The sequence below is a fragment of the Cyprinus carpio genome, chromosome B16 (assembly GCF_018340385.1).
Source record: "Cyprinus carpio isolate SPL01 chromosome B16, ASM1834038v1, whole genome shotgun sequence".
In the NCBI taxonomy this organism is placed as follows: Eukaryota; Metazoa; Chordata; class Actinopteri; order Cypriniformes; family Cyprinidae; genus Cyprinus; species Cyprinus carpio.
Window position 1 is genome coordinate 7446829 of NC_056612.1, and position 22289 is coordinate 7469117.

At 36.0% G+C, this 22289-nt stretch overlaps 1 protein-coding gene across 4 annotated transcripts; it reads left to right on the forward strand.

Moving 5' to 3' along the window:
- The first annotated feature begins 481 nt into the window (after positions 1 to 481).
- On the forward strand, positions 482 to 21570 carry LOC109099506 (C-C chemokine receptor type 4-like). 4 transcript variants are annotated; one of them, XM_019113022.2, is made up of 4 exons: positions 482 to 1156; positions 17095 to 17141; positions 19547 to 19585; positions 19668 to 21570. In XM_019113022.2, the coding sequence occupies exons 1-4, from the start codon at positions 1022 to 1024 to the stop codon at positions 20749 to 20751; spliced, it is 1305 nt and encodes a 434-aa protein (XP_018968567.1). In that variant the 5' UTR covers positions 482 to 1021; the 3' UTR covers positions 20752 to 21570. The 4 variants fall into 4 exon arrangements, with proteins under 4 accessions (XP_018968567.1, XP_042596437.1, XP_042596438.1 ...); XM_019113023.2 differs by lacking the exon at positions 482 to 1156 and adding an exon at positions 15407 to 16142; XM_042740503.1 differs by lacking the exons at positions 17095 to 17141; positions 19547 to 19585; positions 19668 to 21570 and adding an exon at positions 10451 to 12202 and having other exon boundaries at positions 661 to 1156.
- The last annotated feature ends 719 nt before the right edge of the window (positions 21571 to 22289 follow it).

Consider the following 22289-nt stretch of genomic DNA (forward strand, 5'->3'; position numbering starts at 1 on the left):
TCATGTAAGCATGAATTAAAGTTTCTGCATTTGACATTAATAATTTAGATATATTTTTAAGATGGAAAAATGCGGTTTTACAAATGCTAGAAACATGTTTTTCAAAGGAAAGATTGCTATCAAATAGCATGCCTATGTTCCTAATGGCAAAGAATTTACAGAAAAGTGAGATTCGAGTTTAAAGGTTTTTGGGACATATCCTAATGAAAGTGATGAGTTAATTATATTCAGAAGAGTATTTATGACTTCTGAAAGCCCCTCTTTTAGAGGTATAGATGGAATAGGGTTCTAACATACATTTTGATGGTTTAGATGATTTAAAAAGTTTATACAATTCTTAATTTCCAATAGATGAGAATGTGTGGAATTGTTCCTCAGGGGATCTATAATCTGATGCGATACTGTGGCTGACGGCTGCATGGTTACATTTTTATCTCTAACAGTTTCGATCTTTGAAGTAAAGTAATTCATAAAGTCATTACTACTGTGCTGCTGGGTAATGTCTGCACCTGCTGATGTTATTTTTTTTTTTTGTTAATTTAGCCACTGTAGTGAATAAATACTTGGGTTGTGTTTGTTTTCTTCTAAAAGAGATGTAAAGTAATCAGATCTAGCAGTTTTTAATGCTTTTTTGTAGGAGAGAGTATTTTTCCGCCAAGCAATATGAAATATCTCTAGTTTTGTTTTCCTCCAGCTGCGCTCCATTAAACCAGGATGTTGTACCCTTTTCCTTAATCTTCCTTAAAAAGGGACCTATTATGCAAAATTCCCAAGAATGTTGACAGACACTGCTGTTATAACATTGAACCACCCTGAGCGAATTCACAGTGAGTTGTACACAGTCCGTCATTGATGCACTGACGAGAATATCTCCATAGCATTTTAGGTGTTCTGTAGCTAGATGTATTAATCCACACAGAACTGTCCATTTACTCCTGAAATCTATCTGAGCCGCTGAAGATGAAATGGATTAATTTTGTTTTCGAAGAAAATGCTCCTTTAACTCTACAGAAATTCATTTATGTCTTGCGCGGATCATTTTACACCGGACTTCTTTGTGAATAAGGGTCAGTATAAAGCAGGTTTTGCACAAAAGTTGCTCCTGAAGGATGGAGCAGTGCCAGCTGTTTGTGATCCATCTACACCTCCAGAAAAAGTAAGTATCACGCGTTTATTTTCCACATTGCCTTTCTGAAAGTGCTTCTTGGCACTCCGTAAGGGTAATGTTGCTAAAGCTACGAGTGTCTGTCTGTTTCACTGACGCTGCCTTCACGTGCTACTAGAATGATCATGAATAGGAATGTGAAATCTACCACTTAAATTTGTCAAGCTCATAATCATGTGCGACTTATAAAGTTTGTGTTAGCATGTGATGGCACCATGAGACCAACTATGTTATTATTTTTAACAATCCGTTATCCCCCACAATTCAGCACCAAAACAATCCGAAAATATACAGAATAAAACACCAAACAGCATCTAAAAAAAATTTCCAAACAACGATACTACCATTTTCAGACATTTTTCAGTGCGTGAGAGTGTTCTGTTATTGCTGGCATGATGCCAGTGCACGAGCTCTTGAAACTCCTCTTCTGAAAAGTGGGGCACCAGCTCATTTTCGTTTAAAGGGAAAAACACACAAAAAAATAGCGCATTTTGGCTCATATGCTAAAAATGTAAATTTCAACAAGCTATAGAAAATTATCTGTAGGGTATTTTTAGCTAAAACTTCACATACACACTCTGGGGACATCAGAGATTTATTTTACATCTTGCAAAAAGGGGCATAATAGGTTGCCTTTAAGCGTAAAGGAGCAACCTTATCTAAAGTGCTAGAAAAGAGAGAGTCCATAGTTTCTGTTACATCAAGTTGTTCTGAGCTATTTGAATGGAGATAAGCCAGGAAGATTACTTACAAAGCAGTCTTTTGTGGTAGAGGTGATGGTTCTACCATATTTGTAACAAGGAGTTGAATGTACAGCTTTAGCTATATGGAATACACATGAAACTAGATAATGATCTGAGATATCATCGCTCTGCTGCAGAATTTCAGAATCAGAATCAGAATGAGCTTTTTTGCCTGGTATGTTTACACATACAAGGAATTTGTTTTAGTGACAGAAGCTCCACAGTGTGACAGAATGACAGTGACAAGACAAGACACAGATAATAACAAGAATAATATACACATATACAAAATAGACAATGTGCAAAATTCCAAAAACACAATATACAAAATAGACAATTTAATATGTACAGGTATGTTACATTTCCACACTGATGCAGAGTCACTGGAAGAGAATTGGTTCCTTAACTTTTCAGAATAATTCCTCTTTGCCACTCTGTTCTCCTTTTCCAATGTGTACTGTATTTGGCCTGTTTAAACAAGACTCTGTTCCCATTCCTGGAAGCATCTTCTTTGGCCTGACAGAGCTGTCTGAGTTTTGCAGTGAACCATGGCTTGTCAATGTTGTATGTTAAATAAGTCCTGGTAGGAATGCACATATCTTCACAGAAACTGATATAGGATGTTACAGTCTCTGTGAACTCGTCCAGATCGGTGGCAGCAGCTTCAAAAACACTCCAATCAGTGAGGTTTGTATACAGGCTTGTATGCGCCAGTAACATCAATTCCATGTGACAGTATTAAGTCTAGAGTATGATTTCGAAAGTGAGTAGGTCCTGACACGCGTTGTCTAACCCCAATAGAGTTCAGAATGTCTATGAATACTGATCCCAATGTATTTTTTCATTGTCAACTTGGATATTAAAATCACCAACAATTAAGACTTTATCTGCAGCCAGGACTAAGTCAGATAGAAAATCAGCAAATTCTTTAATAAAGTCTGCATGGTGCCCTGCTGGCCTGTATACAGTAGCCAGCACAAACATCACAGGGGATTTATCATTAAAACTTGTTTCTCTGGATAATGTAATATGAAGCTTCAAACAAATTATACTTAAAACCTGACCTCTTAGAAATACTGAAGATATTGCTATATACTGTAGCAACACCTCCCCCTTTACCCTTTAGATGCGGCTCATGTTTATAACAGTAATCTTGGGGAGTACACTCATTTAATGTAATGTAATCATCTGGTTTTAGCCAGGTTTCTGTCAAACAAAGCACATCTAGTTTATGATCAGTGATCATATCATTTACACAAAGTGCTTTCATAGAAAGGGACCTGATATTCAATAAGCCAAGCTTTTTCATTTGTTTATCTGTATTATATCTGTTTTTTTTTTTTTTTTTTTTTTTTTTTTTGTTGAACATCAATTAAATTGTTATCCTTAAATTGGTTTGGATGTTTTTTGTATTTTCTAGTTCGGAGAACAGACACTATAGTGTGATATCTAGGTGAAAGAGTCTCTATGTGCTGAGAATTAACTGATTTCTGTGACATGATGCGGCTAGCAGACAGTCTGTTTAGCCAATCTGTCTGCTTCCTGACCTGGGCCCCAGTTAGTCAAATACGAACTCTAAGACTATGTGCCATATTTCTAGACAGAAGAGCAGCACCATTCTAATGTGATAACCAATAACATTAAGTATTTTTCTCTCCGGGTCAAAATGAGCCAAAAACCACCAGACGGCTAATATGATTAACAATAAAATTAAGTACTGATGTTTTTATTGTTTGTGCTTCTGTTCCCAGTCCTCCAGACCAATGTGAGTTTTACAGAGTAGAAGAAAGTTTACAGTATCTTGCTTGAAGCCGGCAAACTGGCGACATGTATTGTTGCTGGACTGCGCCCAGCTGGTGGAATGACCTCCCGATCTTAATTCGAACAGCTGAGTCTTTACTCATTTTCAAAAAACATCTAAAGACTCATCTTTTTCGCCAGCACTTAACCAACTTATACAAGCACTTACCTTTTCTTTTCTTGTCTAGCATATTCTTAAAAAAAAAAAAAAAAAAAAAAAACCCTGGCTACGTGTTCTGTACTAGACTAACTGAGACTTGTCATGGCACTTGTATACTGTTGTTGTTCTCTTGTTGATCTGATTGCTTCTATTGTTCTCATTTGTAAGTCGCTTTGGATAAAAGCGTCTGCTAAATGATTAAATGTAAATGCTAAAAGCTATATGTGCAAGAGTTACACTGATTAATGTGATACAAGATTTGCAAACTGAGATACAGTTGAATAAATTAACCGTGGAATGCCACCAACTGGTTGGTTTATGACGAAAGAAAATACAGTTTGTACAGTATAAAAACCTGTCGACCAATAAATAATCTACAAATCATGCCCCAAATACATCTACATAAACCCGTAATCGCTCTGTCCCAAATGCACACACACAAAAATCCAAAATCTGACATTTTCCAGAACAGGATCTGGCAGGATCCAGCTCAAATTAAGCTCTGGTCTTATCTTAATTATGCTTGTGTTTGCAGCCATGGCTCTGCCTTGGTGTTGCAATTCCTAGGGCCTGACGAAGGAGAGGGGGCCCAGAACGTGATTTCTACTGAGGGGGAGACCCCCCCCATAGCAGCACCCCTGCATACAATACGGACACTCACACACACAGAAACGAAGATTTCACAAGTTTATCAGTAAAATACTTTAGCAACTTAAGATCTTCTAGTCATTTCTTGCTAGCGATATAATAACAGCATGTTTGAAGCAGACAAACTTGCAGTTTCACTATTAGTCGGGGCGATGATGCTGAACACTACTGAGATGCACAGACTCAAGTAATTCTATGTGATTCTATCTTTCTCTCTCCCTCTTCATTTCTCTCTCTATCCCTTTCTAATAACTCAATAACTGTTATCGACGGCTCAAGCCTCCGTTACTTGGTCTAAAGTGACATTTTGGAATTAGCAAAGGATGTGTTTTATAAGATTTCATGTTTTAAGGACAAAAACCTGACAAATGTCTTTAAATGCAACATCTGAACGATGTCTTAAGGTGTGGTAATTGTAAGCAGAATAATTGACTCTGGTCGGTTAAATTATTATTAAATAATAAACACCTGAGGTGTAAGTGGCACGCTACCTAAATTGTGCATTATTTTCTAATAATTAAATGGCCCATCATCAAGTATTCTTTACATAATTGATTTTAATTATTTCTAATTAATTATATACTGTAGATTTCCCTTTTCAGCTAAGTTGCTACATCTTTTTGAAATAATATGTCCAAACATTTACTGTGTGTTAATTTATTGGTATGCATATGCCTGGAGAGCACTTTAAATATGAGTCCTAGACCTCTTCATAGCATACACCTGATATATCAGTCTGAAATGGTAGAAATGTTTATGGTCTCACACTTTTTTTTGATTGGTAAACCAGCTGCTGGAAACATTCAGTGTCACAGAATAAGTCTGAATGTTACTGGTGGGTTCCACCACAGATTGAAGCTCATAGTGCTCATACATATATGAAATTCACTCTTAAAATAATATATTCAGAGACTTTATTTAAGACTGTATTTTTCAGTCTCAACAACAAGAGTGACAGCAATTTATCATCATGACTGAAACATATATGGACAGGTAAACATAATTTTTATTAATTGGTTTTCATTATGTTGTGTTTTGATCCATCTTTAATGCATTACATATTTGGATACATTACAGTGATTGGCTTAAAAGCATAGACCTGTTCCTAAAGAACAGTCCAATATATTACATTCAGTGTTGTTTATGCAGTAATTATATCATATCATAAAAGTGATTTCTATTCAGTATTGTGAGTACTGTAGGGCATCTTGATTATACTGTGCAAGTACTGTAAATATAATAACTTTAGTAACTATCTGTTGAACGTATTATAAGACACACTTGTAACACCTTTGATCGGGTTTAAATTTATGTGAGTAATTTGAATGGACAGCCCTTTATAGAACATACGGTTGCAGAAAGATTAAACTGTTAAAAATATGAAAATTAACATCTGATTATGGTAGCTATTAAAGGGTTACATTTACATTTAGTCATTTAGCAGATGCTTTTATCCAAAGCGACTTACAAATGAGGACAATGAAAACAATCATAATCAGCAAAAGAGCAATGATACGCAGGTGCTGGTACACATAGCAAGTTTTTATTTTAATTATATAATAAATAAAAGGAAAACTGATAGAATACAAAAAGAACAGAGAAGTAGAGTTGAGTGTCATCAGCATAGCAGTGATATGAAAAGCCATGTTTCTGAATGACAGAGCATAGTGATGCCATGTAGACAGAGAAGAGAAGTGGTCCAAGAACTGAGCCCTGAGGCACCCCAGTAGTTAGATTTTGCAACTTGGACACCTTACCTCTCCAATATACCTTGAAGGACCTATCTGAGAGCTAAGACTCAAACCACCGGAGGGTTTACAAGAGGATCTGGTGGTTAACCGTATCAAACATCAAGAGATGTTAACTTTTTAGGGGGAGGAAGCGAATATGAAACCATAGCAGATAGCCGAGAGGGTGAGAGTGAGCGTAGGTTACGTCAAAAGATGACATGTGGAGGGGTATGTGTTGTGTCAGGAACCATGTTGAGGTTAAGAGTGAGGAGGAAGTGATCCGAGGTGTGCAGTGGAGTAACCAGTACATGATCAGTGGAGCAGTATCATGTGTAAATAAGGTCCAGTTGGTTGTCTGATTTTTGAGTAGTCAAGATCAAAAGACCACTACAAAAAAGTTGAGATCAAAAGATGCAGGCAGAGTGTGGAAGTCTGCAGCCTGAGGTTTATCTAGGTGGATGTTGAAGTCTCCAAGCATAACTAGGGGAGTACCAGCCTCAGAAAAGTTTGAGAGCAGCACATCTAATTCATCCAAGAAGTTACCTTGTGGTCCTGGGGGTCGATAAACAACTACAAAATGGAGTTTAAAAGGTTAGGTTATAGTGACTGAATGTGATTCAAAGGAGCTATTAATAACCAGAGAAGGTAAAAAATTACATTTCCAATCATTAGAGATAAGCAGATCAGTACCCCCACCTCTTACAGTGAGATGGGCAGTGTGGGAAAATGAGAAATTATTGGAGAGTGCTGCAGGAGTAGCAGTGTCCTCTGGTTTGATGCACATCTCTGTCAGGGCCATGAGGTTTAGTTTTGAATTATTAGAAATAGATGTAATGAAATCTGCTTTGTTGACAATTCCAGAGACCAATAGAAAAACAAGGTAGTGTATTAGCAGACATAGGCAAAGTGTGCAGGTTGTTAGGATATAGAGTGTTGTGTGTGGTTTGCGAGTGGTTGGGATATGGAAAAACATAGTAAGGTTTGGTCATAAAAACTGAAACGGAACTGAAGCAAGGTGAAGAAAAGAGGATGAATCCAAATCGCTTATGTTACTTATGTCCCTTGCCAGTGTCCCTGCATGGTGGAGTCGCACGGTAGAGTCAATGGTCTTTACACTCTTCAGTCTTCACACGGGCGCTGCCACGACTGCTGCTGCGGTATACTAACCTTTTTTGTACCCGTTTGATAAAACGGAAATTAAATTCAGCTGAACACACTTTACTGTTTATCACAGCAAAGGGCTAAGCAAGCGCGAGACACTAACGAGGTATGCGATACAGTACGAGACCAAACGCGACTTCATCACGTCTCAACACATTAAACAAAACAAATGTTTCCAAGCTATGACAACTGTGCTAAACACTAATGCTGCATCCCAATTTGCATATTATCCATCCTAAAAATTATTCGAAAATAGAATTAGTATGTCCCAAATCATAGAAGGTTGAAAAGAGTATGCCAAGGATTCCCGGATGGTCTACTAATTGAGATTAAAATTCGAAGTCCAGATCGATGTGCACTCTAATGGATAATATTGCCCACAACACATTATAAATAGACGAGGATTTGATTAGAACTACAAACACGCATAAAAAGTGTTTAAAACTACAAACATGGCGGATATGTGAGACCAACGGACAGGCAGAGAAAGGGGTTTGAGTGATAAATAATCAGTAAGTACGTTTACATGGACACTTTTTGTTTCCATCGAAATGAATTCATTTTTGATTGATGAATTATAACTTAGCGTTTACATGAACGCTAAATAAAGTGATCGTGTTGATGTGCGCATTTATATGTCACAAGCTTCTGATCTGATTTAATCTTTTGATGTGCACACTGTATGAATATACAGAGTTTCCCGCTGTTGTCACATACAGTTTTAAAAAGCACACATGCTATTTTTCTACTTCGGGTACTAATCAGGTGATGACCAGCACATGAACTGTTGTGCAGTGCTGCTTAGGCTACTTTAAAAAAAAAAAAAAAAAAAACCTAAAAGTGCCCCTTCCTGCACCCAAAACCAGTCGTCTGTTGATGAGAGTCTTAAACAATGACTGGTGGGGCGTTGTCCTGCTCCACTTCCAGTTTCGGTTTTCAACCTGATCAAGTGTTTACATGTCCTCTTGCTTGGATTACCAAAGGAATAGACCACCCCTTACAATCCGATCGAAATTTTAGTCGGATCTGGCCAATTCAATCCGATTGACCTGTTTACATGTGACTTTTTTATTCTGATTGTGCTTCAACTTCTAGTACGAAAACAACATCAATGACTCTGTAAAAAAAACTAAATTAAAAACACATTAAAAAAATAAATCTAATTATAACCACAATAAATACAATCTTCATCAACAACTTGAACTTTTATAATGACACGTTTGGTCATTAACTTTTAAATGCATCATCATGAAGAGAGTTCTCGGCATGATAGACCCGTGACTGGCAGATCAACGTGCCTCTTCTTTTCTCTCCAGTATGGTGGAAAATTGAATTAAACGAAATGTGGATTTTGTTAACTGTGACAAGATGATTACAATGCAGTTTAAACAGGGACAGAATGCACATAACTAAGCAACAGATTGTCTGTTAAAGACACAGTTATGATGAAGTACAGTAGTATGTCCCAAAGCTTGCCTGCTATTCTGCTACATACTCAAAAGTATGTACTTTTTCTTCACAAAAAGAGTATACAATGCCTTTTAGGGCATAGTATAAGTAGGCAAATTGGGATGAGATTTGCTCATGTTATCTATTATCTAACTATTATCTGACAATAAACATTATATGCATTTTAAACATTATAAACTATAACATGCTATATAACTACTATAACTACTGGCTAGATTCCTGAGATGTCAACTAATGTGTTAAAGTGTCAAAAAATGCTGTAATTTAAATTAACCAGTGAGTGTGCATGAAAAACACTGAAATGAATATTTACCCCATTTTCAGTAGTGATGCAGGAAATTTTACTCTCCTCTATGTCCCAATCATGCACGACATCTGTCAGCACCTCTGCAGTGTGGTCGAGACATTTAGCATTCAGTTTCCAATCATCTGAAATATAATGGACTGTAACAGACATGTAGAGGTCATATTAATGCATGACCACATGTCAAGGGGAGTGCAGGTGTGTTTCTAAAATAAAACACTTACAGGAAAAAAAAAAAAATGTTTGCATGTAATGTGAACATTAACCAGTGTCAGAGAACCATAAACATGCAAAATGTTATTTAATTATTAATTTATTATGTCAAAATTTCAGGGTTTATTGCAAGTAAATATACTAGGTGAAAGACGTTGTGTGTATGAAAGACAAAAGCCTTCTAATGACTCATGATGCAATGTTGAAATGTTAAGAAAACACTTGAAATGATTTTTGTAAACCCGCACATGACATGCAAGAAAAAATAAATAAATCATGCTATTAATCGATTGACTAATTTGTTCCCTCGATGTACTAAAACGTGCACACGATTACTATTTCGTTCCCCCTATTTGCTAAATCGTGCACACAATTTACTAATTTGTTCTCTCGATTTATAAATCGTGTGCACGATTTAGCAAATCAAGGGAACAGATTAGTAAATTGTGCACACGATTTAGCCTACTAGCCTACTATTTTTTCCTGCATGCCAAAATTAAAAAAAGAAATGCTATTGTTATTGTGTGAATAATATATAATCATGTAATCAAACTAGTAACTGTAGTCTGATTACAAGTATATTACAATGTAATGTAATCTAATTATAATAAAGTTTGATGTTACGTTGATACTGCTGTATGGGGTCTCACTTGACACCATATGTCAGTATTGGCATAATGTGTTACATAAATAATCCAGATATTTTTCAAAGTACTTTTTTTTTTTATGTGGTGCTTATGGTGTAAGATCAAGGATAAACAGCATAAAAAAATAATTAAAGTTCAATTAAATATATTAATATGATTTTATTACAATTTTACAAATTATAAATATTATAATTAATTATATTTATAACATAAATAAATATAAAATACAATTATAAATATTATAATTAAATTACATATTTTTACTAACATAGTAATAAAATAATTATTAAATGAAAAAGTTACAATTTAAAATAATATATATTAACAAGTCACTTTTTCTTCAGCAAATATTGATATAAGCAATCAATTAATCAGCCTGTCACTAAATAACATTTACTGTTTGTTACAGCATGAATACAGCAGTGTATGACATCTACAAAACAGAAACCAAATGCACGATTGAGGAATCACCGAATCCACATCTCAAGGCTGCCATTTTCTACATGGTTTTTGCACTTGGCCTCATTGGTAACATCACCGTCTTATGGGTCCTCTTGAAAATCATGCATGTGAAAAATATGACAAATCTCTGCCTGCTGAATCTGGCTCTGTCAGACCTACTGATGGTCCTCTCACTGCCCTTCTGGGCTCTCTATGCTCAGGGCCACTACTTAAAAACCAATGAAATGTGTAAGGCAATGGCGGGTACATACCAAGTGGGATTTTACAGCGGGATCTTATTCGTGACTCTAATGAGTGTGGATCGCTATTTGGTCATCGTACATGCCGTTGCGGTGCTGGGAGCGAAGATGCTGCGATATGGAATTGTGGTGAGTCTCGTTATATGGATGGTTTCCATCTGTGCTGCCCTTCCAGAGGCCATCTTTGCAGCAATGGTCACAGAGGACAACATCACCAGCTGTCAGAGAGCTTATCCTGATGGGTCAGCCCAGAAGTGGAAGCTTTTCCATAACTTTGGTGAAAACACAGTAGGACTATTCATCTCTTTGCCCATTTTAGCCTACTGCTACACCAGGGTCCTAATGGTTGTGAAGAAGACAAAAAACTCAAAAAACGAACGGGCCATAAAGCTCATCTTAGGCATTGTCATCGTGTCTGTGGTCTTCTGGGTGCCCTACAATGTGGTGGTGTTTCTGAAAACCTTGGAGGAGTTTGGCTTTCTAAGTGGCTGCAATGTTTATCGTGGTATCAACATGGCCATGGACCTGACAGAGACGATCGCACTCACTCACTGCTGTGTAAATCCGGTCATTTATGCTATTTTTGGAGAAAAGTTTAGGAAATGTCTATTAAGTGTGTTTTCAAGATATCTTGGATGTGTGAAGACTTACCAATCCACATCTACGCAATCCAAAGTGTCAGAGAATGAAGCTTCCAACACAAATATTTCTCCTATCAAATGTACACATGTTTAGGTTAGAATTATTATTATTATTATTATTATTATTATTATTATTATTATTATTATTATTATTATTTTAATGCACCAAGAAAAACAACATTGTTTAAAAATATTTTTGGTGCTGTTTTCTGTTTTGTAAATATGGGCTCATCATTTAAGGTTCATGCATCATTTATCATTTATTCATGCATTGCACCATATAATGCAATCAAACATTTAATGATAGCAATATATATACAGTATATATATATATATATATATATACATACAACCTCAATTAGTGAAACGTGCTTCAGAGATGCTTTCTGCATATTGTTTGTGAATAAACTAGTATCTTTCACACTTGCTTAAAATTTAATTGATGCATTAAATTTAATGATTTTATAAATAATCTCATATTTGTTGATATATATGCTACCTGCAAACTTCTGTTTCCTGATATCTTAGGTGACAAGTGCCGAAATGGAAAGCTTGTCCTGTAAGACAAAAGCAGTGTCCTACATTTTCTTTCTGTATTATTATTATTATTATTATTATTATTATTTCTGTTTTATTTTATTTCATCCTCCCAATAAAACAAAGTTAATAATAATAATAAAAAACAAACAAACAACAATAAAAACAATAATAATTATAACACAAATAGAACAAGTACAGTGCAGCCATTGTTGTGTTCTAGCCAGAGTGGGATATACAAACCCGATTCCAAAAAAATTGGGACACTGTACAAATTGTGAGTAAAAAAGGAATGGAATAATTTACAAATCTCATAAACTTATATTTTATTCACAATAGAATATAGATAACATATCAAATGTTGAAAGTGAGACATTTTGAAATGTCATGCCAAATATTGGCTCATTTTGGATTTCATGAGAGCTGTACATTCCAAAAAAGTTGGGACATAGCAATAAGAGGCCGGAAAAGTTAAATGTACATATAAGGAACAGCTGGAGGACCAATTTGCAACTTATTAGGTCAATTGGCAACATGATTGGGTATAAAAAGAGCCTCTCAGAGTGGCAGTGTCTCTCAGAAGTCAAGATGAACAGAGGATCACCAATTCCCCCAATGCTGCGGCAAAAATTAGTGGAGCAATTTTAGAAAGGAGTTTCTCAGTAGTTTGAAGTTATCATCATCTACAGTGCATAATATCATCCAAAGATTCAGAGAATCTGGAACAATCTCTGTGTGTAAGGGTCAAGGCCGGAAAACATACAGGATGCCCGTGATCTTCGGGCTCTTAGACGGCACTGCATCACATACAGGAATGCTACTGTAATGGAAATCACAACATGGGCTCAGGAATACTTCCAGAAAACATTGTCGGTGAACACCGTGCCATTCACCATTGCCGGCTAAAACTCTATAGGTTAAAAAAGAAACCATATCTAAACATGATCCAGAAGCACAGGCGTTTTCTCTGGGCCAAGGCTCGTTTAAAATGGACTGTGGCAAAGTGGAAAACTGTTCTGTGGTCAGACGAATCAAAATTTGAAGTTCTTTTTGGAAAACTGGGACGCCATGTCATCCGGACTAAAGAGGACAAGGACAACCCAAGTTTTTATCAGCACTCAGTTCAGAAGCCTGCATCTCTGATGGTATGAGGTTGCATGAGTGCGTGTGGCATGGGCAGCTTACACATCTGGAAAGGCACCATCAATGCTGAAAGGTATATCCAAGTTCTAGAACAACATATGCTCCCATCCAGACGTCATCTCTTTCAGGAAAGACCTTGCATTTTCCAACATGACAATGCCAGACCACATACTGCATCAATTACAACATCATGGGTGCGTAGAAGAAGGATCCGGGTACTGAAATGGCCAGCCTGCAGTCCAGATCTTTCACCCATAGAAAACATTTGGCGCATCATAAAGAGGAAGATGTGACAAAGAAGACCTAAGACAGACAATCAAATACAATCATAAAAAAAACAAGAGAGGGACAACATTCCTATTCCTAAACTTGAGCAACTTGTCTCCTCAGTCCCCAGACGTTTGCAGACTGTTATAAAAAGAAGAGGGGATGCCACACAGTGGTAAACATGGCCTTGTCCCAACTTTTTTGAGATGTGTTGATGCCATTAAATTTAAAATCAACTTATTTTTCCCTTAAAATTATACACTTTCTTAGTTTAAACATTTGATATGTCATCTATGTTGTATTCTGAATAAAATATTTAAATTTGAAACTTCCACATCATTGCATTCTGTTTTATTCACAATTTGTACAGTGTCCCAACTTTTTTGGAATTGGGTTTGTATCGAGCGGCAACCTCGCGCTCTTTCTCGTGAAGCCAATAAGGAAGTGACTAAAACTGTAATTCATTGACTGGCCGCTTGAGGCTTGCTGCAAAAGGGAGTCAGTCCCATAGACTCCCCATGTTAAAATGCCCAACTTTACAGCAGAAAAAAAACATGTTTACAGCCTGGTTCAAAAAATTATTTTAGTCTATATAGCTAATTTTGTCCTTCATGACAACTGTGAGGGGGTGAATTTTTTTATAACTCATCCGTTTAAATTATATTAAGCCATAAATTTCTGCATAATTAAGGGCGTGGCCACTTGAGTGACAGGTGGATGGCCGCTGTTGAGAATGCCGTCGCGCTAGGTGGGCGTGGCTTCAGCAACCAGCTCCTGCCTTTTTGCCCATTTTCGATTTTCCGGGAGAGTCGCGCGGTGACGTGCTGCCAAGATGGCGACGGCCCGCTCTGCACACTTTGAGCTTCAAAACCGCTCTTCAGAAGTCTATGGGTGACGTCACGGACACTACGTCCATATTTTTTTACAGTTTATGGTTTGTATATATATATTATTGTTTGTTTTTTATTATTTTTTTTTTTTTTATGCTTAAACTCGGCAGTGTGAATGCACCAAGGACAATGGTTTCACCTAAAAATCTTCTTTGCTGTTCTACTGAACAAAAAAATAAGTCACCTACAGCTTGGATAGCCTGAGGGAAAGTAAATTAACAGCAACTTTTCATTTTTGGATGAACTATCCATTTAAACCTCTTTATGAAGTACAGTCATCTGCAGCTGATTTTCCTCTTTACGATTCTCTTTCTTTAGCAAGGCACAAGCGTTTTTAATAAAATATTAAATAGCTTTAATAAAAGATTATTTAAATAGCTGAAAGAGAATTAGAGTCAAAAGTTAAGTGCCACTACAGTAACCATATTACCATAATAGTGACTTTTTTTTCTCTTCTTCAATGAAACATCAAGTCAAACTTGTTTGTAATAAGTTAAAATGGTAATGCTGTTTTTGGAGCTGTTTAGTCAAGCTGTGGTAAGAACTTGAGAGATTTAATGAGCTCTTTTATTTGTAGTTGATTCTGGTTATGGATGGATCCCTGACTGAGATTCTGTATTTGGCTCATTTTTGGGGTTTCTGGATAAAACTGGTGCTGATATGGTTTAAGGCTTGGTACCACTGTTAAAGCTTATTCTGGCCTAGTTCAAGGCTGTTTTTGGGTAATTTATGTGTACAGTCGAATGTGTAACCTTTCAAAGTATACTTCATTTGATAGCATGTGTGAACACAGGCGGTTGGCATATGTGCTCTGCAGTGTTTTATCTTTGTCCAGTGCCTTGCACTATTTTCCTCCAGAATTTATGACCTGAAAAATATCTTTGAAAATGATTGACATCTAAAATCGTCCTACACATTTATGCTATAGATAAAGCTCAAATCATGTGTCTTGTTGAGAGGAGGTGTAGACTTCAGCAATGTGTCAACAGGTTTTATATATGAGCAAGCTCCATTTAAATATTGAAGCTAATTCAAATGTAAAAATCTTGTTATATATTTATATATATATATATATATATATATATATATATATATATATATATATATATATATATATATATTGTTTTGTTTTGTTTACATTTGCTACCATTAAGTCTAACACATCTGTGTTTCTACAGACTGTTTAAGCCTAAATAGTCTGTAGAAATAGAAAACTTTGAGTTAGACTCTTACAAGGCAAAAAAGGAACCCGCAAAAGAGCAAAGGTAAACCATACCCTCCAACGGTTTCATGTTTTCTGTTTTAGTGTCTTAAACGTTAAGATGGTGCACATCCAAATCATTGTTATGTAATGATAAAACATTTGAAGAAAACCAGAGTCCATCTTACTGTCAGGTTATGCAGACTATGGATATCTTTTTTAAGGCACTTTTAAGTGGTTGGGTGTGTGCAGAGTGTGTAAAACCACATGGTAACACATTGCTCAGCTGTTCTGAGTACATGTGCAATGCTGAGCGTGTTTTTCTTTAAACTGGTTATTTATTGGCACATTTTTATATTTTTATTTTTTTGCACCATTAAAGCACTATGAAGTTCACATTGCATTGTTGACAAATTAGCATATAAAAAGACAGACTATAGATGCATAGCAAAGTATTTCCTCTAAACCATAATCGAACCATGGTGGGAACCAATAGAGTCATTGCTATTGCAGACGATATGAAACTACTTTGCAATTTGCAAAGCCCCTACCCCAGTTTACCTATACAAGGAAGTACCACAAACCAATAGCCTGAAAAAAAAAAAACTATAACAGATCATGATTTTTTTGACCTATCTCATATGATACGATCTTATCTTATCTCATCTCAACTTCCCGTCTTTGCTTGGAAGGTCAGGGGGCAAGATCAGTTTCCACAGTTGTGAGTATTCCTGGCAAGCATTATTGGTTTAACCTGTTTTTAAAATAGCGTTTGTTTATAAGCCTTTAATATGCATGAGAGCACTTTAAATTTGAGCCCTACTTTTACAGCAAACACCTTTTGTATCAGTTTTAAATGGTTATGGTTTCACACTTTGGTTGGTAAACCAACTATTGGAAACATTTAGTGTCACAGAATAAGTCTGAATGTCACAGGTGGTTTCCACCACAGATCGAGGCTCATAGTGCTCATAGGTATGTGAAATTTTCTGTTACGCTAATAAATAATTAATAAGACTTTATTTGTTAAATGTAAAAAGTGGTAGGGTGACTTTGGGATTTCCACAGAATACTAATGAAGATTTACTAATTACTAATTAGACTCATTAGTTTAACAATGAAGATTTTCTAAAAATATAAAATAAATTTTTTAAATAAAACATAAAATTGCTCAGCACAAGAAGCCATGTTTTTATGAGGTGGATAAAAGGCTAATACAATTATAAAAATATTAAAAATAAATATTATTCATTGTCATTAATTTGATGTGGCTCAAATGAACAATAATGTATGCTTTTGTATGTGCGTATATATCTATATTTCTGAGGAGGCATATTTAAGGCATTTTGTTTGTAAAGGTGCTATGAAACAATACATATATTTTGTGTTTTTAAGTACAATATATATTTAAGGGGTATACAAATACACTGAATTTAATAAAGTGTACCCACTTCGACATTTATCAAAGAAAGATGCCTAAATGTTACTGATTCATGCTATATAAATATATATGTATGTATGTATATATTAATGTTTATTTTTCTATTAATGAAAAAAGCAGTTGCATATTGTCGCATAAAGCATGTATTGTGATACTGTTTTTTTTTTTTTTTCACTAATGCCTTAAAGATTTAGCATTATGCTAAAACATTATGTTTCCCTATTTGTCTTAGTTTCCCTCTGGGTTTCTGATTATGAATTCTACAGATGAATTGCTAAGGTAAGACCAGACATCATCTCCAAATGTAGTCCAAACCGCAGAAAAAGAACAATGAGAAAATGGGACATTGGAGAAAACTGAATGAACACACATCACTCTATACCAGGGCTGGACTGGGACAAAAAATCGGCCCTGGCATTTTTTGGTCCAGGCGGCCCACCACCACTTCGAGATATATTATATATTAAACGTCAAAAGTTTTTGAACAGTAAGATTTTTTATGTTTTTTTAAAGAATTCGCTTCTGCTCACCAAGCCTGCATTTATTAGAAAAAAAACAAATAAAAATAAATAATATTATTAAATAAAATTAAAATTTAAAATAAATGTTTTCTATTTGAATATATTTTAAAATGTAATTTATTCCTGCAATTTTTAAAGCTGAAGTTTTAGCATCATTACTCCAGTCACATGATCCTTCAGAAATCATTCAAATATCCCGATTTGCTGCTCAAAAAAACATTTATTATTATTATTATGTTGAAAACAGCTGAGTACAATATAACAACATTAATTAGAAATATAAAAAAATCAGAAGAACAGCATTTATTTGAATTTTTATTTTTTTTTGTAACATTATAAATGTCTTAATCGAAACTTTTGATCAGATTAAAGCATCCGTGCTAAATAAAAGGATTAATTAAAAAGTATTAGTGTCTTTTTTAATTCAAATCTAGCTTTATTCGCATTGGTTCCTGGAAACCTCTATGAACACACTTGACTTGATGGCCAAAAAATCGCGGGGGACGAATTTATGTTTTATTAAAAAGTGTTTACGTATTCTACACTCATGGCGCGCGCATTAGGATAGGTTAGATACCTGTCTCCGTTGCGAATACCATCAAGCACTTTACCGATTCAACTGTTCTTCTTCTCCTCCTGCCTTTCTCTTTGGCCCGCATCACTCACCGCAGAGTGATGTTCTTGATAATGCTGCTGTGAAAATGTGGGAAGAGCCGACGAGGAAGAAGTTGGGATGATGTGATCTTTATATAGGCGGAGCAAAATACTTCACCGCTCCGTCTATAGACAAATCCGGCGAAACACGGAAGTACAGCAGCGCCGCCATTACTGCGTGCCTTGCTGCTAAGGAAGTAGCAGAAGTAGCGTTAGTCCCGTAGGCGGCTGTAGCAGATTATAGCTGTACGAAAAGTTATTTTTATTTAGTTTTTTTTTAGTACGTATGCTGTCCAGTGATGCCGAGAAGAGTGTGTTGTGTGATTGGCTGTTTTAACAACAGCACAAAACTACAGGCATGGAATAAACCCGTTTGTGAAATCCACGAACCTTTGTTGCACATTGACTGCCCATGTTTACGACCATACGGATTACACAGAGTTCTTTACTATTAGCTAGAGATGATCAGTTCAGGTGCCGCTAGGGATCTGTCGCGTCACGTTTACAAGCACCAAAACGGTATTCATTGTTTGAATTTCATAATACAATTTACAGAATCTGAGAGCTGAGATTGTCGGTCTCCCTGTCCTCTTTGCTTCGCGATTTTTCTGTGCGTGAGAAAATGGATGTGTGGCGTGAGAGCGTGTGAAAAGCGTCAATTGCGTGTCTCACATTTTATTGCATTTGTATTAGTTTGAAGAGTAAAAAAAATCTGTGGGTCTTAACGCAATTACAATCGGCAAGTCGGTCTCGGACAAAAAGGGGAAAAAAAAATAATTAATTGGGTCAGTCCTAAATTGACAGGGTCGGTCAGTTATGGCAAACAAGAATATTTTTAAGGATGGCCTAATAGTTATTTGAAACTTGTGAAGCTTGTGAACATATTAACAACACAGCTAGTAATGACAGCGTTCGGTTTTATTGTTGTTGTCATCAATTAATACACTTCTTAATTACAATACATTACATATTTATACATTAATACATTATGTTGTCAATAAATTACCTTTATCAGTAAGTTTTGGCCACTGCCTGACATCATCTACCCAATTTTCCCTTTCACCAGACATTTTCTTTAATGAGCAGGATCCGCTTTCATTGAAATGTCATTAGAGGGCACCGGCAAGTGTCACAACGTCACACTTCGCAGGCACGCAGTAATGGCGGCAGGCAAGATGGCGGCGCCCATAGAGTTTGCGGCGGATTTGTGTATAGCGCATTGTGATTGGATGTTTACACTGTCAATACCGGAGACAAACCAATGGGCCACTGGCTGCTCACTGTCCCTGCGTGATGGTCCTCGGCAAAAAAACAAACAAAAAAAACTTCTGTCGGCCTGTTACATGCATCGGCCCATTGGGAAAATGCCTGGTATGCCCGATTACCAATCCAGCCCTGGTCTATACATACACAAGTTATTCTGTTTCAAACCTATAGATTTCATTATGAAATGCTGGTCACATTAACTAATCGAGATATAAGACAGACATATCATTCATTTCTTTTTAGTGTGGGTTGGCAGAAGGTGGAAGCCACAACATTTTCCAGGTGAGGTCACATCACATTTATTAGTCACAGTTGAAGGAGGAACTCTGCTTTGCTTATAGTATATTTTCTTTTCTTGTTTAAGTGTGGATGGACACATTGCAGATGCTACATCTAATGGAACAAGTACAGATGACTATTATGACTACTATCATGGACCTGATGATTCTTCTGCATATTCCTGTGTTTATGGAAATCATGGAGCTAGCATTCTTCCTGTGTTGTACTCCCTGTTTTTTGTGGTGGGCTTTCTGGGTAACATACTGGTGATCTGGGTGGTTTTGATGGGTGTGAAGCTGAGAAGTATGACTGACATCTGTCTTCTGAACCTGGCTATTGCTGACCTGCTCTTAATCTCCTCCCTCCCCTTCCTGGCACACAGTGCCAGAGACCAGTGGATCTTTGGGGATTTTATGTGCACTATGGTCCTCAGTGTCTACCACATTGGATTCTATAGTGGGATATTCTTCATTGTACTGATGAGTGTTGATCGGTACTTGGCTGTAGTTCATGCTGTGTTTGCCCTGAGAGTCAGAACAAGGACATATGGGATCTTAGCCAGTGCGGTCATATGGATTATTGCAGTTTCTGCATCCTTTCCTGAGTTGATATACCTCAAAACCACAGAACACAACAAAACAAAAATATGCATGTCTTATCAATCAAATAATCAAGAATCTTATCGTATTACAAAGGTATTTGGTATCTATAAAATGAACATCATTGGTTTATTTCTTCCACTTTTCGTGATTGGATATTGTTACTCAATGATCTTAAAGAGACTCCTCTCAGCTCGCTCTTCCAGGAGGCAGGCAATGCGTCTTGTCATCACAGTGATGGTGGTCTTCTTCTTCTGTTGGGCTCCATACAATATTGCAGCTTTTGTAAAAGCTTCAGAGATGAAGGAACATATAACTCCAACTTGTGAGGGCAGTAAGGCAATCCGTCTAAGTCTGCAGATCACAGAAGCGGTGGCTTACTCACACAGCATTGTGAATCCCTTTCTTTATGTGTTTGTGGGAGAGAAATTTAGGAGGCAACTTTTTAGACTCCTGAATAAGACACCCTTAAGTAGAGTGCAGTTCATGAAAAGTTATATTGTACAGGCCACAGGATCTGTTTACTCACAGACCACTAGTGTGGATGAGAGATCAGCTACAGCTGTTTGAGTAGAATATTATTTAGAATAGAGAATACAGACAAAAATAAATAAGTACATAAACAAATAATCAATAAATAAATAAATAAATAAATAAATATTGGATTTACTTGCATAATGAAGAAACCCCTAATACATTTACTGATAAACAGTTCAAATCCACCCCCTAACCCCAAGAAGAAAAATGTATATAGATGAGGGCAGTTTGTAGATGAGCAGTTTGAGTGGAAGATTAATTGGAAAGTATGTACACAAGGCCAAGTTTTGAACATTGGACTGTTAAAGTTAAAAACCCAGATCATACAACGTAATTTACAAGCCTCATAGTGTTATTTGTGCATATATCTGTAAATGTTTGTATTTATTTTTTATTTAATCATTTAATTTTTATTCATACGTTTTGCTTGTTTTATAGTTACTATATATGCTTTGTATTTTACACACACACACACACACACACACACACACACATATACACATGAATATACATGTATTGCACTGTTACTGAATTTAAAAAAAATGTTAACTAAAATTATAACTATATGAATTATGTTTTGTAAGAATAAATAGCATCAATAAAAATGTATGTAAGTGTGGCTCACATTGCAGAGTGATAATTTTACACCAGTGATAACAGCAGGAAGGTCAGATGGTAACACTTTAACACAACAAGGACCCATTAATAAATGTAAGTACGGGCATTAACTGTTAAATTAACAATGAGCAATACATTTGTTACAGTATTTATCAAGATTTGGTAGCATTAGTTAAAACGCACACACACACACACACACACACACACACACACACACACACACACACACACGCTCCAGAAGGAAACACGATGCATTGAACAGGATGACGATGTCCAAATTTTTCTTATTTTGTAGAAATATATATATTTGTTACATTCAGTACTGCCCTTTCGGAAGCAACAGAAGATACTTGCATGTTTCCCGGAAAACAAATTAAGTACAATTTACCTTGATCTTCTAATTCAAAAGGTTTTTACCACCTGGCTCTAAATTCATCATGTTCCCCTCTGGAGCATCAGTGAACGTTTGAACCTTTTTAAATAGTTGTGTTTGAGTTCCTCAGTTGTCCTGAGTGTAAAAAGATGGATCTCAAAATCATACAGTCACTGCTGGAAAGGGTTCAAATATGCAAAAGATGCTGGAAAACTGAAGATAACGCAAGACATGGAGCATTTTTCTGAAGAACAGAGCTCAGTTTAACTGTTCAGAACGAACAAGGGACTCATGAACAACCATCACAAAACAAACAAAAAAACAGTTGTTGATCATCCAGGTAATCACACACAGTATTAAGAACCAAGGGTTCACAAACTTTTGAATGGAGTTATTTGAATAATTGCAGCATTTTATTTTGTCTTGTGGAATAAAAAATGTAAACATTTTATGTAAAATATCTTACTCAGGAAAGTACTAAATAAAAAATAACATGAATTTTGTATGATCTCTCTTATTTTGTTAAAATTGCTCACACAAACTTCACAAACTTTCAAGTGGCACTGTATGTATATATATA

Excerpts from the sequence above, each read along its gene's own strand:
- LOC109099506 (XM_019113022.2), top strand. The coding sequence starts at position 1,022 with ATGTCTTGCGCGGATCATTTTACACCGGACTTCTTTGTGAATAAGGGT. Across the intron at positions 1,157-17,094 it reads CATCTACACCTCCAGAAAAA|TTTCCCTCTGGGTTTCTGAT; the intron begins GTAAGTATCACG and ends TATTTGTCTTAG. Across the intron at positions 19,586-19,667 it reads GAAGCCACAACATTTTCCAG|TGTGGATGGACACATTGCAG; the intron begins GTGAGGTCACAT and ends TTCTTGTTTAAG.